General features: G+C 45.7%; 2 protein-coding genes and 1 pseudogene across 2 annotated transcripts; 2 read left to right on the top strand and 1 right to left on the bottom strand.

Annotated features, from left to right (window-relative positions):
• The first annotated feature begins 3,264 nt into the window (after window positions 1-3,264).
• LOC135114372 (histone H4-like) lies at window positions 3,265-3,577 on the top strand. Its single transcript, XM_064030276.1, has one exon. It carries the CDS (start codon window positions 3,265-3,267, stop codon window positions 3,574-3,576), a length of 312 nt encoding a protein of 103 aa, XP_063886346.1. The 3' UTR covers window position 3,577.
• A 6,654-nt stretch (window positions 3,578-10,231) lies between these two features.
• LOC135114370 (histone H2B) lies at window positions 10,232-10,692 on the top strand. Its single transcript, XM_064030274.1, has one exon. The coding sequence runs from the start codon at window positions 10,235-10,237 to the stop codon at window positions 10,604-10,606; it is 372 nt and encodes a 123-aa protein (XP_063886344.1). The 5' UTR covers window positions 10,232-10,234; the 3' UTR covers window positions 10,607-10,692.
• A 256-nt stretch (window positions 10,693-10,948) lies between these two features.
• The window catches only part of LOC135114440 (uncharacterized), a 13,146-nt pseudogene continuing 7,575 nt past the window's right edge, over window positions 10,949-16,519 (bottom strand).

Raw genomic sequence — 16,519 nt, 5'->3', positions numbered from 1 at the left:
GACGCCTTCCACCATGCAGCAAACAAAGCCATTCCTAAAACGAAGAAACCAACACATAACTACAAAGATCGCTGGTACTATGATCAGAGAGTCAAAGAATATAACCACCGGATAAATCAAGCAAGAAAACTCAACCGAACACACAACACAGAGACCACAAGGGGACTCCTGCGTGCTGCCATCAGGACGGCGAGAGAGGGGAAAAAGGCAATAAAAACAGAAAAATGGCTGGAATGGTGCTCCGGCATGAACGCCCACACCACTCTCAGCGACCTCTGGAAGCACGTGAAAACTGCAACCGGCAAGAGGACACCGAGAGCACCTACACACCCAGACCCAGAGAGGGAAGCCGCCAGACTTCTACAAACTTACGTTCACAGAGCCAGCCCAGCGCAGCTCAGCCCCGCGTCCCTAGCCAAGCTTGAAGAGCAACGTCCAGCCCAAGACACCTTCATCCAACAAGCCTGTAGACAAAGACACCCAGCAGACACAGCCTTTACGCCCCGGGAACTGCAGAAGGCGCTACAGCCCAGACCCGACACAGCTGCCGGTGCGGACAAAATCACATACTCCATGATCAGAAAAGGAGGTGAAGCAGCACAAGATGAGCTCCTCAAAATAATCAACACCTCATACGCTACAGGACTTCTACCATCAGCTTGGAAAGAGGCAACCATACACCCAGTTCCGAAGCCAAGAGACCCAGGCAAAACAAGGCCAATCTCTCTGCTAAGCTGCTTTGGGAAGACAGCTGAGAGAATAGTCCTAAACAGACTACATTGGGTGGCTGGCCCACTACACGAAAACATTTTTGCCTACACTCGAAACATCGGAACAAGGGATTGCCTCTTTGACATGCTGACATCCATATCTGGAAGGAAGGCCGTAGTCATCTTCTTAGATATGGAAAAGGCGTTCGAGCTGGCAAACGCAAGAGCCATTCTGACAGCCCTCGCAAAGAAAGGAGTGGCAGGGAACCTGTTGGCATGGGTAAAAGACTTTCTCACTGGCCGAAAAGCACAAGTGCAGTTCCAGGGTCGCCTCTCCAACTACGCGACCTTTGAAAACGGCACACCCCAAGGAAGCATCCTCAGTCCACACCTGTTCAACACCCTAATGGAGGAGCTTGTGTCACTTCCACTCACTACAGGCTCCAAGATTCTGTGCTACGCCGATGACATTGCCATCATCACAACGGGGCCACTCCACCTCCGAAAAGCACAGAATGCCATCACCGCAGTCGCCAAGAAGTGCAACTCCCTAGGACTAAAAATAAACTTCGAGAAGACAAAGGCCATGTACTTCAACGGCGGGAGACCCCATGCACCCCTTCAAGTACAGCCCCATGAAATTGAATGGACAACCCAACATCCTTACTTAGGAATATGGATGGATGAAAACCTAGAATTCAGACGGCACGTGAAGTCCATACAAGAAAGAACCAACACCAGGCTCAAAGCTATGAGAGCCATCACTGCAACAGAAGGCGGTGCCAACTTTAAAGTGCTTAGGCTACTCTACATCCAGGCCATAAGGTCCATTGTAGACTACGCAGCCCCACTTCTAGCCACCATATCACCATACAAGATGGAGGACCTCGAGAAACTCCAAAATGAAGCGCTCCGCATCATGTTGGGGGCACCTCGCTGGACGAAGCTTGTCAACATGAGAGCGGAGGCCGATCTACCACTACTTGCCCATCGTATCCATGCCATGAACACCTCACTCCTTGCCAAGACACTTTCCCAAACCAAATACACAACAGCCGCCAGAAAAGTTCATCAGAGTCTCGCCCACAATGAAGAACTCTTTACCAAGAAAACTTGGGCACAGAAAATGGCTCAGGGCATTAAGACGCTACAGATGCAAACACCATTAACCGCAAGAACAACAGATGCCCAGCACCCCGACTATCAACCACCTCCTCCATGGCAAGAGTCTGATTATCACTTCTCTGTTACCAGACTAACTGCCAGCAAAACATCTCTCAGCGCCGACGCCCTCGCAGCCCAAGCCCAACAAGCTCTTCACGCAGTGAATGACAGGAACATGGAGGTCTATTTCACAGACGGATCAGTGGACCCCAACACACACAGAGCAGCAGCAGCCTTCGTGCACCACACAGGAACAGGCATATTCCGCCTCCCCGACCACTCCTCCACCCTCCAAACTGAGCTAGCTGCCATCGGGAAGGCACTAGAAGATGCACTTCACAAACACAAAGACATCCTTATCCACACCGACTCGTTGGGCGCCATACAGTGCCTCCAGCAAACACACTCAGGAGACAACATACGCCTCATCACCACCATCCATGCCAACGCACAGGCCATCCGCCGAAGGAACAGGAACATCACAATTAACTGGATCCCCAGCCACACTAATATCACAGGAAACGATTTAGCAGACACTGCAGCGAAAGATGGACTCCTACTCCCTACTGTGACGAGCCACGTAGTACCATCCCGAGCGCAAGTCAGCAGCACCGCCAAGAAAACCTGCAAGCAATTATGCACCCAAGCAGTAAGAAGTCAGATTGCTGAAGGGTCACCAAGTGCAACCTGGTATGGCACAGCAACTGCAAACACCGCACCACCTGATGACACACTAACACGACGCACACGTACACGATTACACAGACTACGACTCGGTTACCACTGCCTAGCCGAGCTCAACGATACACTACCACTCACATGCGAACACTGCGACACACCCTCGTACACACCCCTACGACACTACATTGAAGACTGCCCAAGCACAGCTCCGTTCCTACACAGACACGCACACGACGCACCACACATACTGCAACAAACAGACACCAACAGACTGATACAGATGGTGAATGCCTTTCGGCCACCCAGGTAAAACAACACTCTTTTTATTCCGAACAGTCTCCTCCTATGCTGCGATGGGGTGTCTCTGACACTCCGCTACATGCGTGTAAGTCAGACTCCCCCGAGCACAAAGGAAAGGAGGCTGGACACTTAACACTGGACAAGACACAGGGAAGACAGTACCCTCAAACCACAAGGAGTGTATCGACACTCCGCTATAGGCGGGCAAGTCAGACTCCCCTAGTGGCATGCAGACTTGTCTTCCTATCTCCTATCAACGGAAGCCACCTGTGGGCCGCCTTTAGGCTAAAAAGGCCCGCGCCACTCCACGAAGTGGCAATCTATCAGTCAGTCAGTCAGTTAATTTTGAGGCACATTCGTGAGCTTCCTGTTAGACCGTTCGGACGTCGTACTAGCAGCTCTTATCACCATGACTGGCCGCGGCAAGGGAGGCAAGGGTCTTGGAAAGGGAGGCGCCAAGCGTCACCGTAAGGTTTTGCGTGATAACATCCAGGGAATCACCGAGCCTGCTATCCGTCGTCTAGCTCGCCGAGGTGGCGTCAAGCGCATCTCTGGTCTCATCTACGAGGAGACTCGTGGGGTGCTCAAGGTGTTCCTTGAGAACGTTATCAGGGATGCTGTCACCTATACCGAGCACGCCAAGCGTAAGACCGTTACTGCCATGGACGTTGTCTACGCTCTCAAGCGTCAGGGCCGTACCCTGTACGGATTTGGTGGTTAAATCGCTCCATTATTGAGATGGTGCCAGCTATTCAGCTTGCATTATCATCATTGAATAACATCATCTCCCGGACCTTTTTAAGGTCCACAAACATGAAAAGAAAGAAGGACCATAGACTACTATTATTACTACTACTTTCTCATAACCATGTTCACTATCACTATCTGAGCTGAGAAAAGAAACCATTATTAATTATAACCATCTTTCTCACTTCATCAGGTCTTCTCCAAGTATCATTATTATTATTATTATTATCATTATTATTATTATTGTTATTATTATTATTATTATTATTATTATTATTATTATTATTATCATTGACTTATTTCAATGATCACGCCCCTCATCGTTCTCAGTTTCTCATAAAACAAAATATACATTGAGATGAAAAAGACGCTCAACATATCACAATAGGCAACACATCTAATCAACTCTCCACTGTGACACACAGCAGGTACATTAGTAGAAATATAGTATACATATTTATTCTCGGTCACTTGCGTGCCTGACTAAATAATAATAATAATAATAACAAATAACTAACTCGAAAATAAATACACTACTTGCTTATTATTGATATACCAGTATAGTCTACACAACTCTCTAGATGTTTGAACGTGTGGCTCCGAAGAGGAGCCGGATTGATGGTGATATTGGCTGAAGGGGAGGGAGGCCCTTTATTTACTTCTTCTCAGTCTTCTTGGGAAGGAGCACGGCCTGAATGTTGGGCAGCACGCCACCCTGTGCAATGGTGACTCCGGAGAGGAGCTTGTTAAGTTCCTCGTCGTTGCGGATGGCCAGCTGCAGGTGACGTGGGATGATGCGAGTCTTCTTGTTGTCACGGGCGGCATTGCCGGCAAGCTCAAGGACTTCAGCAGCCAGGTACTCCATAACTGCCGCAAGGTACACGGGGGCACCAGCACCCACGCGCTCGGCGTAGTTGCCTTTCCTTAGAAGGCGATGAATCCTGCCGACCGGGAACTGGAGTCCAGCACGACTGGAACGGGACTTTGACTTTCCCTTCACCTTTCCTCCCTTGCCGCGTCCAGACATGATAATGGATGTTGTGGTAGTAGTAGTAGTAGTAGTAGTTGTTGTTGGTGGTGATAAATGAGGAGCGCGAGTACTCTAACCTCGTCGGTAGCTCTGCGAGCAAGTAGTGAATTTTGGGAAAAACGGCTATATATACGCGAGATCAGATCGCCCCAGAGCGCGTCTGGACCAATCAGGACGCTCGCTGATGTGGCGACTCCTGATCCTGAGTAGGCACGCTAATATATATACCACTTTTCAACTGGGAAAACGCACGACCCGAAAAAGAAGGAAACTTCCTTGGCCTTTATCGCATCGCTTCCACCGGTTCTCCCTCGGCACCCAGGCCCCCATCATCCACTTCTGCCACCACACAGTGGCAGGCAATTGCCCTCTCCACTCCAGTGCCACTCCAGTGCCAGCGTGCCACAAGGATGAGCTACAAGTGCCAGTGCCAGCAACAGTCTACACACTCACCAAGCGAAGACCAGGCCTCCACAAACAACTCAACGCAGCAGTGAGAAGTCTCCAGAAGTGTTCTCAACCACTACAGTGCCAGGCGATAACCCCTTCCCCCCTTTCCCACCACAGTGCCCAGGATGTACTGCCCTCTTCCCCCCCCCTCTTCCCAGTGCCCAGGAATAATCCCCTTCACCCCACAGTGACGTTCTCCCGAGTGCCGTGATGTGCTACCCACCCTTCTACAGTGCCCAGGATTAATCCCCCAGTGCCCAGGAATACTACCCCTACCCCCCACAACCCCACAGTGTCTCAGTGACGTGTTCCATAGTGCCGCGATGTCCTTCCCGCCAATCCACAGTGACCAGGATTGAACTCCCTGTCCCAGTGTGCCCTCTTACCCTCCCCTTCCCCACCCCCAACCCCCACCCTCCCACCCCTACCCTCCCACCCCCACCCTCCCTACCCTCCCACCCTCACCCCCACCCCAACCCCCCCACCCCCCACCCCCCCTCGTCCCAGTGTTTCCGCCCTAGTGTTCCCTGTCCTGTGACCCTCAGTGACCCTCAGTGCCACCCCCTTCACCGCGCGGAGAAATGCTTGGCCCTGGATAAGGCACTACTTAGCAGCAATGACTCGGGTGCGAATAAAGCATGCCCGGGCCAATGACCTCGCCACTCGGCGAAGGCTCCTGCATATTCTGGCCCCAGAGGTGAAGATTACCCGTCTGATCCCAGCACGTGATGCCATAATTGTGATCACAGGATCAATGCAAGATGCTGACTTAATCTTCAGCTCTGGGAAACATGAGAAACTCACCGAGGATGGCTTCAGCGCACTCATGCCCCCTACCCTTCGGGCTCAACGATCGGTGGTCTGCACTAGACTGGACGATCTTGTGTACGAGCATGATGCAAACGAAATCCTGGACGAAGTCGAAAAGGAACAGAGTTGGGCAAAAGTGCAAGAAGTTTACAAGTTCCCACGCACCAAGAATGTGAAGATCACCTTCGAGACGAGTGACATGGCCAAGAAAGCTACTGAAACGGGACTGTTGATGTTCTGCATGTCTATCCCCCCATCCCAAGTGCACCAAGAAGAGTACATAGAGCTCATAACGTGTAACCGTTGTTATGCAGTGGAGGATCATGTTACAAGGCTCTGTAACAAACCCCAGGGGTACTCAATGTGCTCCAATTGTGCCAAGGAGGGGCATCAGCACTGGGAATGCAGAACCCAGGAACGAAGATGCATCAACTGTAACGAAGCACACCATGCGACGGCAATGAAATGCATGGTGAGGAAGCAAGCCCTCAAGGAAAAACAAAATAGCCTGAGACAGAAGAGGATACAAGGAGCAACTACAACCTATGCACAGGCTACAACCACTAATGGTATCCCTGACTCAACTGGCCAACACATGACCGGCTTAATGTGCCTCCTACATGCACATCTGGCCAATGTAGCAGAGCCAGGATCCTTCTAAAAAACTCTTTCCGAGAGCTTGGCAAAAAATGGGATCCCTGAGGTTAAACTTGCGCCTATCAAGAACACGGCAGCCCTTATCACAGCCCTGACTGCAGGAAAAAGTGCCCCCGTCCCTCCCCAGAGAAGTGTCGTCGAACAAGAACAGGCAGTCACAGCCGAAAGAATTAGCGCGGAAAACACACTCCAGGTACAGGAAGACTCAGACGGGGACTCCACATCTCCAGCAGGAAGTGACAGCGAGGACGACCACTCGGACGAGGAAGTTAATGGACTGGAGGTTGTCATCGTAAAGAAAAACACCGACATGTGGCCCCGAACTCGCACCTTCCCCCATATGGAAAGAGGGGTAAGGGAAGGACGCTACAAGATCCGTCATAACCTCAGTGCCAGTGACTACGACCTTGTTATAGATCGCCTCAGGAAAATGGACCGCCCTGTGGATCACCTCCTCACTTCAGTACGGGACGCAGTCTTCGATACCATGCCATCTGGACCCTTCACCTCTTCAGAGCCATCACTCAAGAAGAGGAGAGGAAGGAAGAAGAAGACCCAGACAGCATAATGCAGCGACTCAAGGTAATCCAGCACAATGTATTACACTGGACGACTCGTAAGTACGACTTATGTAACACTTACCGACAGTTTGACCCGGACGTCATACTAATTAACGGACACGGACTACCAGACGAAAACAGACTTAGGATTCCTGGATTTCGAGTTCACCAGATGAACTCTAGTGGTGAGCAAAATGATGGAGTGGCGATAGCAGTCAGATGCTCGCTCACTCACAGAATTCAGGATGACTTTCTTTCTGACACCTTAGCTGTTGACATAGAGACATTCGATGGGACCTTGACAATTGCAACTACATATTTACCTCCTAGACGACAGTACATCCCCCACCCCGATTTCATGAGACTCATACGTAGGCAGACACCGATGCTTTTCGCAGGAGACTTGAACGCCTGACACCAGACACTAGGGTATGGTACTACGAATCAGGTAGGCCGTGATCTCACGGACTATTTTAGACGACAAACCGCGAGACACATTGGCCCTAATTTTCCGACCTACTATGGACTTCTCTCCTCCACTTCACCTGACATTGTCTTCTCCAATCAAACCTTCCACTATGCTCATTCTCTCTCCCCTGGCCCGCTAACTAGTAGTGATCACATACCAATCATTATTGACATTTCAACTTCTCCTATTCTCACTCCGACCCCCCTTTCTTACTCCTTTCATAGGGTTGACTGGGACTCCTTTCAGGAGGACGAAAGCTTAGACATGACAGACGCAATTGACATCTCCCGAGCGAGTCTCGAGGAGATAGACACAGCACTAGCGGACTGGATGACAAAGGTAAAAGACACTGCGGACCGACACATACCAAAAACACAGTACAGACTAGAACCTGCCCCAAGACCGACTAGACAAACACAGATGACAAGGATACAATTCAATGCACTGCGACAAAGAGCACAACTTCATGGCTGGACGAACGACGACTATAGAAGATACGTTAGACTTAGACTTACGCTCCATGAATTAAGGAGAGACGAAGCCAGGCGACACTGGGGACGGACTCTGGAGGGTCTGGCTTCAAGGTGCAAGGAGCCCAGGAGGTTCTGGGCTCAGGTCAAACGCCTATCTGGACGAACAAAAGGACAAGACTCATACCTACTTGACAGGAACGGACAAAGACACTACAGTAATGTTGACAAAGCCAGACTATTTACTAGGAAATGGGAAACAGTTTTCCAAGACGACGACGAGGACTATGAGGACAATGACATGGTGCTGGATTACCTTGCAGTCCACAGACATCACACCACTCCGCACCAGGAAGCGGACCCCACGAGGCTGGCGGGTGACTCCCCACTCACCTGCTTCATCTCCCTAGAAGAGCTAAAAGCAGCCATTAGGTCAAGCAAGCCCACCTGCCCTGGCAGCAGTGGGATCAACAGGACAATTCTCGCCCACCTCCCACCTCCTGCTCTTGCTCGACTCCGGGACATCTTTAACTCTGCCCTGTCGGCAGGTTATTTTCCAGACGGGCTTAAAGAAGCGGAGATGAAGATGATAGCCAAGCCTGGCAAGGCTCTAACACAACCGGACAGCTATCGGCCCATCTCCCTCCTGGAGGTGCCAGGAAAAATGTTCGAGAGGGTCATCGGCAGGAGGCTGCGTGACCACCTGGATGAGGGACACCTGTACAACACGGCACAATATGGTTTCCGTCGGGGAAGAGGCACGACGCACGCCATAGCTGTGGCAACAGAGACTCTGGCACTCCACCAGGCACTGGGACATCGGTGCAACCTAGTACTCAGAGATGTAAGCAAGGCGTTCGACAAAGTGTGGCACTTGGGGCTTAAGTTCAAGGTGCTGCACTTGGGGCTCCCGGGCCCTGTCGAGCGCCTTCTCTGCGACTTTTTGGACGATAGGAGTGCCAGAGTGCGTGTCGGCACCTACAGCGGACCGCCCTTCCCGCTGCAGACAGGGGTGCCACAGGGAAGTGTCCTCTCCCCGACGCTATATACCATATTCACAGGAGACTGTCCTGCCTCCCAGGAAGGAATAAACGTCCAGTATGCGGACGACGTCTCCCAGGTAGTCTTCCATCCAGGAAGGTCGCGCCTGATGCTAAATGCGAGGACCGGGCGGGAAATTACGCGAGTCAGCACGTTCGAGGAAGAATGGAGAATAAGAACAAACATGGCTAAATTCTCAGTCATAGCACCAGCCACGCAGAACCCTAAACTTCTGCTGGTCGATGAGGAAGCCGTCGAGTTCAGCCCCAGCGGGAAACTACTGGGCCTTCACGTCTCAGGGCGAGGGTACTCGGCCCACATCTCCCAGAGGGTGGAGAGGGGCAAGGCTGTCTTGGCCCTCCTCCGACGTTTTCGAGAGCTGGACAGCAAGGTCAAGCTCCACCTGGTCAAGACCATGGTGCTGCCTGTCCTAACGTACCCACCTGTCCCTCTACATGCCCTCACCCAGACTGCCCACCGCCGCCTCCAGAGAGTACAAAATGCTGCACTTCGGATTGCGGCTGGCGTCCGGTGGGATGATTTCAAGAGCTCTGAATCCCTTCATATGGACTCAGACACCCCCCCGGTCAACATACGTCTACACCAACAAGCGGCACAGATGTGGCAGCGCATGGCCGAGGAGGACTGGGAGCAGTACCGGACCCTGAGACAGCTCCATAAAGCAGCGCCACAGTCGCAGCACTCATGGTTTCCCAGAAGCTTGTGGGCGCTGGAACGGACCCCTAACCCGGAACCACTTTATAAATAAGTCTATTATGTATTAATGTAAAAATGTATTATGTAAAAATTAAGTAATTTATTTCCCATTGTAAATAAACATCCTACATCATCTCACAATATAAATATGTTACTTTAAGGATATATACAATATGTAAAGAAATAAATACCCCCATATAAGCTTCAAACAACATGTAAACTTTCATATTAAATATAGTTTCTAATATGTATAATAATAGCAGGTCGGATCGCCCGGCAACTTTTGTACTTTGACTTATTTCTGTATCTCTTACTCTGTACTTCCCCCCCCCCCCCTATTTTGTATCTCCCCCAACTTTACTCAATAAACTTTGAAACTTTGAAACTTTGAAAACGCACACTCGTTCTCACAGCAGTACGGCGACACTATGCCTCCCAAAGCATCAGGAAAGGCTGCCAAGAAAGCTGGCAAGGCACAGAAGGCCATTGCCAAGGGCGACAAGAAGAAGAAGCGCAGGAGGAAGGAGAGCTACTCCATCTACATCTACAAGGTGCTCAAGCAAGTCCACCCAGACACTGGCGTGTCCTCCAAGGCCATGTCAATCATGAACTCGTTCGTGAATGACATTTTCGAGCGCATCGCTGCCGAGGCATCCCGCCTGGCACACTATAACAAGCGCTCCACCATCACCAGCCGGGAAATCCAGACCGCTGTCCGTCTTCTTCTGCCTGGTGAACTGGCAAAACACGCTGTTTCTGAAGGCACCAAGGCTGTTACCAAGTATACCTCCTCCAAGTAAACAGGCGGCCAGTATACTGCTGCCAGTATAAAATAATACCCGGCTCCATTGGAGCCACACTTGAAAAGGAAAAAAGATACGATATAGACAAATGCATTATTATTATAATTATTGTTATTATTATTAATATTATTATTATTATTATTTTTATTATTATTATTATTATTATTATTATTATTATTATTATTATTATTATCATTATTAATAATATTAATATTGTTGTTTTTATTATGATTATTATTATAATAATTATTGTATCATTATTATTATTATTATTATTATTATTATTATTATTATTATTATTATTATTATTATGCTTATTATTATCGTGATTATTATTCTGTGGAGATAAAGAAAAGATAAAAAAAAAATAGAGATAAAGAAAGATAAAAATTCTCCCAAGTGAAAGAGATATGGCCATGGAAGAGGGAATAATAATAATAATATAAAAAAAAAAAAAAGGGGGGAAGGATATTGAGTTGAAAGTCGAAAGTTAATTATTAACCTGATACTGAAAGATGGAAAATAAATATTTTCTTCCACAAAACCAAACAGATTGTCTATGAAAATTCTTTAATGAAAGAGATGTTTGGCCCTAAAAAGGGCCTAGATATTGCTGTTATGAAGATCATTCGTGGATGACTTCTTAGGCACGCTCGCCACGGATGCGACGAGCCAGTTGGATGTCCTTTGGCATGATAGTCACGCGCTTGGCATGGATGGCGCACAGGTTGGTATCCTCAAACAGACCCACGAGGTAAGCCTCGGAAGCTTCCTGGAGAGCCATGACAGCAGAGGACTGGAAGCGGAGGTCAGTCTTGAAATCCTGAGCAATTTCACGCACCAGGCGCTGGAAAGGCAGTTTCCTGATAAGCAGCTCAGTGCTCTTCTGATAACGGCGGATCTCACGGAGAGCAACGGTTCCAGGCCTGTAACGGTGGGGTTTCTTGACACCTCCAGTGGCTGGAGCAGACTTGCGAGCTGCTTGCGGGGCGCCTTGCCACCAGTGGACTTGCGAGCCGTTTGCTTGGTACATGCCATAGTTGTGGTAACAACAACTCACAACGAACACTCAGCTGAGTCTGCCCGCGCTTCCCACAAAATCCCTTTATATATGAATCGGGTGGGCCCGACGACTCCAACCCTGCCTTGTGATTGGTCAGAAACGTCCAGTGAGGCTCATCGCCCACGCAGTCACGCATGAAAGATGTGATCATTATTGTTAGTCTAATTCATTTTTTTCATATTCTTATTCTTATTCTTATTCTTTCTTCCCTCATTCATAACAAATCTTGGAAAATATACAGCAGAACTGACATGTCATTTAAAATTCTAAGACAATTAGCAAGAAAGTTGTGATATTCTTATTTTTTTCATTCTTTTTATTCTATTTTTTTCTTATTCTTGTCATAATTAATATTGTTATCTTTATTATTTTCATTTTTTTTTTTATTATTCTTCCTTATCTTATTCTTATTTATCCTACTTTTAGAGAGATGAGGCTTGTGCGGTCACCCATCCAAGTTCTGCCCGGACCCCCTGCTTAACCTTGCTGATCCCGCCGTCAGCTGATTGGTCAAGAGCGGAGAACAAGGTGTTGGGAGGGCTTATTTCTCTTATTCTTATTCTTTCCTGTATTGTTGTTGCATTGTTGTGCTGAAAATGTTGGAAAATATGCACTAAAATTAACCCTTCATTCATAATTCTACGACAATTAGCAAGAGAGATATACTCGTATTATTACTTTTTTCCCTTATTTTTGTTCTTTTTATTCTTAATCTTCTTATTTTTATTATAGTTGAAATTGTTATTTTATTATTTTCGTTTTTCGTTCATTCTCCTCATTCTTATTGCTATTTTTTTCTATTCTCAGAGAGATGAGGCTTTTGTGGTCACCCATCCAAGTTCTTCCCGGACCCCCTGCTTAACTGCGCTGATCCCGCCGTTAGCTAATTGGCCAAGACCGGAGAACTAGGTGTTGGGAGGCCTTCTTTCTATTATTCTTATTCTTTCTTCCCCCATTCATATCGTTGTATTGGAAATGTTGGAAAATATACAAAAGAATTCACCCTTCTATGACAATTAGGAAGAAAGACATGGGATGCTTTCTTTCTTTTTTTTTTATATTCCTTTATTGTAATTTTTCTTATTCTTGTTATAATAATTCTTACTGTTATCTTTATTACTTAAAATTTTCGTTCATTCTCCCTATTCTTATTCTTATTTTTTATTTATTTATTTTTTTTTTTTCAGACTGATGAGGCTTGTGTAGTCACCCATCCAAGTATTGCCCGAAACCCCTGCGTAATCTCGACGATTTTATTTGACAATACCTATTTACTTATTTATTTATTATTATATTTATAAAAAAAAAAAAAAGAAGAAAAGAAGATGAAGAATAAGGTATGTAATCGAAATACTCTCTCTATACTGTAGCAATAGTTTAGCTGGATGTGCTTGTATTGTGTCAAAAATACTTGCAATATCTGCAATTGTAACCTGCAGTGTCGGCATAATGCATAATTAAGCAATGAAAAGAAAAATTAATAAAAGAATAAATGAAAAAAAGAAAGAAAAAAGATACAATTAACAACTAAATATATTAGCTACCCCTCTACTTTCTTTATCACTGCAGAAAAATGGAAACATTTTAACGTAGACTTGTCAAAATTCAACTGAAATTAAGGGTTAAATAAGGATCGTCACCCCTTCCCCAGAGGATATTCATTGTCTTTGAATATATATATATATATATATATATATATATATATATATATATATATATATATATATATATATATATATATATATATATATATATATATATATATATATATTCTTTTTATTTAAAGTCTTATTTACTCATGTTAATTCTTCTTCACTAAGAGACAGAGAGAGAGAGAGAGAGAGAGAGAGAGAGAGAGAGAGAGAGAGAGGTAACGTCCTTGAGGATAGCAGCTCGTCTACGCTCCGCTCAGTGATCAGCGTTAGAATGTAATTCCTCATTTCTTTAAAAAAAAAAAAAAAAAAAAAAAACAGAAACTTTATTTAGGGGGCTTGCTGGAAACAAACTACAATGGAGGAAAGAACAATATGTCTGCTATATGACCCACCCAGTTAAATTTTCAAGAAGCAAACGCAAGTTGGAAAATACGAGGAAGATAAATGTTCATTTATACACGTTTTATGGTAATTTCTGCCACGCCTTCCTCTATTCATCAAACGTCACTGACACTTATTCCCTTTATTTTTTACTTTACAGAATCTTTTGTAGGGCAAGACTCTAGAGGATATGTGCTTTCATAAGGTCTATAATGCTTTGCTTATCATAGAGACATAAAAAAAAAATAATAATAATAAAAATATATTAATTAATTAATTAAAAAAATCAAAATAAATAGATATATAAATTAATTATTTATCAAATAAATTTCTATGCTTCACCTTTATAGCATTCGTATGAATGTCAAAACAAAACAAAAAAATATAAATATAAATATTAATATGAAAAAAAAAATTACTAAATATATGAAAAATAGCATTACTACTACTACTACTACTACTACTACTACTGCTACTACTACTACTATTTTTTTTTTTTTTTTATGTAGGAAGGACACTGGCCTAGGGCAACAAAAATGTAATAAAAAAAATGCCCACTGAAATGCCAGTCCCATACAGGCGTCAAAGCAGTGGTCAAAAAATGATGAATAAGTGTCTTGAAACCTCCCTCTTGAAGGAATTCAAGTCATAGGAAGGTGGAAATACGGAAGCAGGCAGGGAGTTCCAGAGTTTACCAGAGAAAGGGATGAATGATTGAGAATACTAGTTAACTCTTGCGTTAGAAAAGTGGACAGAATAGAGGTGAGAGAAAGAAGAAAGTCTTGTGCAGCGAGGCCACGGAAGGAGGGGAGGCATGCAGTTAGCAAGATCAGAAGAGCAGTTAGCATGAAAATAGCGGTAGAAGACAGCTAGATATGCAACATTGCGGCGGTGAGAGAGAAGCTGAAGACAGTCAGTTAGAGGAGAGGAGTTGATGAGACGAAAAGCTTTTGATTCCACCCTGTCTAGAAAAGCAGTATGAGTGGAACCCCCCTCAGACATGTGAAGCATACTCCATACATGGACGGATAAGGCCCTTGTACAGAGTTAGCAGCTGGGGGGGTGAGAAAAACTGGCGGAGACGTCTCAGAACACCTAACTTCATAAAAGCTGTTTTAGCTAGAGATGAGATGTGAAGTTTCCAGTTCAGATTATAAGTAAAGGACACACCGAGGATGTTCAATGTAGAAGAGGGGGACAGTTGAGTGTCATTGAAGAAGAGGGGATAGTTGTCTGGAAGGTTGTGTCGAGTTGATAGATGGAGGAATTGATTTTTTGAGGCATTGAACAATATCAAGTTTGTTCTGCCCCAATGAGAAATTTTAGAAAGATCAGAAGTCAGGCGTTCTGTGGCTTCCCTGCGTGATATGTTTACCTCCTGAAGGGTTGGACGTCTATGAAAAGACGTGGAAAAGTGCAGGGTGGTATCTTCAGCGTAGGAGTGGATAGGACAAGAAGTTTGGTTTAGAAGATCACTAATGAATAATAAGAAGAGAGTGGGTGACAGGACAGAACCCTGAGGAACACCACTGTTAATTGATTTAGGAGAAGAACAGTGACCGTCTACCACAGCAGCAATAGAACGGTCAAAAAGGAAACTTGAGATGAAGTAAACAGAGAGAAGGAGAGAAACCGTAGGAGGGTAGTTTGGAAATCAAAGCTTTGTGCCAGACTCTATCAAAAGCTTTTGATAATTATGTCCAGGGCAACAGCAAAAGTTTCACCAAAATCTCTAAAAGAGGATGACCAAGACTCAGTAAGGAAAGCCAGAAGATCACCAGTAGAGCGGCCTTGACGGAACCCATACTGGCGATCAGATAGAAGGTTGTGGAGTGATAGATGTTTAAGAATCTTCCTGTTGAAGATAGATTCAAAAACTTTAGATAGGCAGGAAATTAAAGCAATAGGATGGTAGTTTGAGGGATTAGAACGGTCACCGTTTTTAGGAACAGGTTGAATGTAGGTAAACTTCCAGCAAGAAGGAAAGGTAATGTTGACAGACAGAGCTGAAAGAATTTGAATAGGCAAGGTGCAAGCATGGAGGCATTGTTTCGGAGAACAATAGGAGGGACCCCATCCGGTCCATAAGCCTTCCGAGGGTTTAGGCCAGCGAGGGCATGGAAAACATCATTGCGAAGAATTTTAATAGGCATGAAGTTGTCAGAGGGTGGAGGAGAGGGAGGAACAAGCCCAGAATCGTCCAATGTAGAATTTTTAGCAAAGGTTTGAGCAAAGATTTCAGCTTTAGAAATAGATGCGATAGCAGTGGTGCCATCTGGTTGAAATAGAGTAGGGAAAGAAGAAGCAGCAAAGTTATTGGAGATACATTTTGGGTAGATGCCAGAAATCACGAAGGGAGTTAGAGAGAGAGAGAGAGAGAGAGAGAGAGAGAGAGAGAGAGAGAGAGAGAGAGAGAGAGAGAGAGAGAGAGAGAGAGAGAGAGAGAGAGAGAGAGAAAGAGAGAGAATGTGTGTGTGTGTATATGTGTCGGTTGGGTTGTGAAGGATGGGAAAAACCAGCAAGCCTCGGCTCCACTGACTGATCGATACTTGAATGTAATTCAAGTAAGGAGAAGTTAGGTTAGATTAGGTCAGGTCAGGTTAAGTTAGGTTAGGTTAGGTTAATTTAGGTTAGGTTGTTAGTGTTAGTTTAGGGTAGTTTAGGTGATGTTACGTTATGTTAGGTTAGGTTAGGTTAAGTTAGGTTATGTTAGGTTAGGTTAGGCCAGCTTTGCTTAATTTAGGTTAGGTTAATTTAGGATATTATAGGTGAGGTTCATTTAGGTGAAGTTTTTTCTACATTAGGTTAGGT

This window comes from Scylla paramamosain, chromosome 27 (genome assembly GCF_035594125.1).
Source record: "Scylla paramamosain isolate STU-SP2022 chromosome 27, ASM3559412v1, whole genome shotgun sequence".
NCBI classification, from domain to species: Eukaryota; Metazoa; Arthropoda; class Malacostraca; order Decapoda; family Portunidae; genus Scylla; species Scylla paramamosain.
Note: the sequence above shows the minus strand (reverse complement) of the source record. Positions and strands in the feature narration are given on the sequence as shown.

Excerpts from the sequence above, each read along its gene's own strand:
- LOC135114370 (XM_064030274.1), top strand. The coding sequence starts at position 10,235 with ATGCCTCCCAAAGCATCAGGAAAGGCTGCCAAGAAAGCTGGCAAGGCA.
- LOC135114372 (XM_064030276.1), top strand. The coding sequence starts at position 3,265 with ATGACTGGCCGCGGCAAGGGAGGCAAGGGTCTTGGAAAGGGAGGCGCC.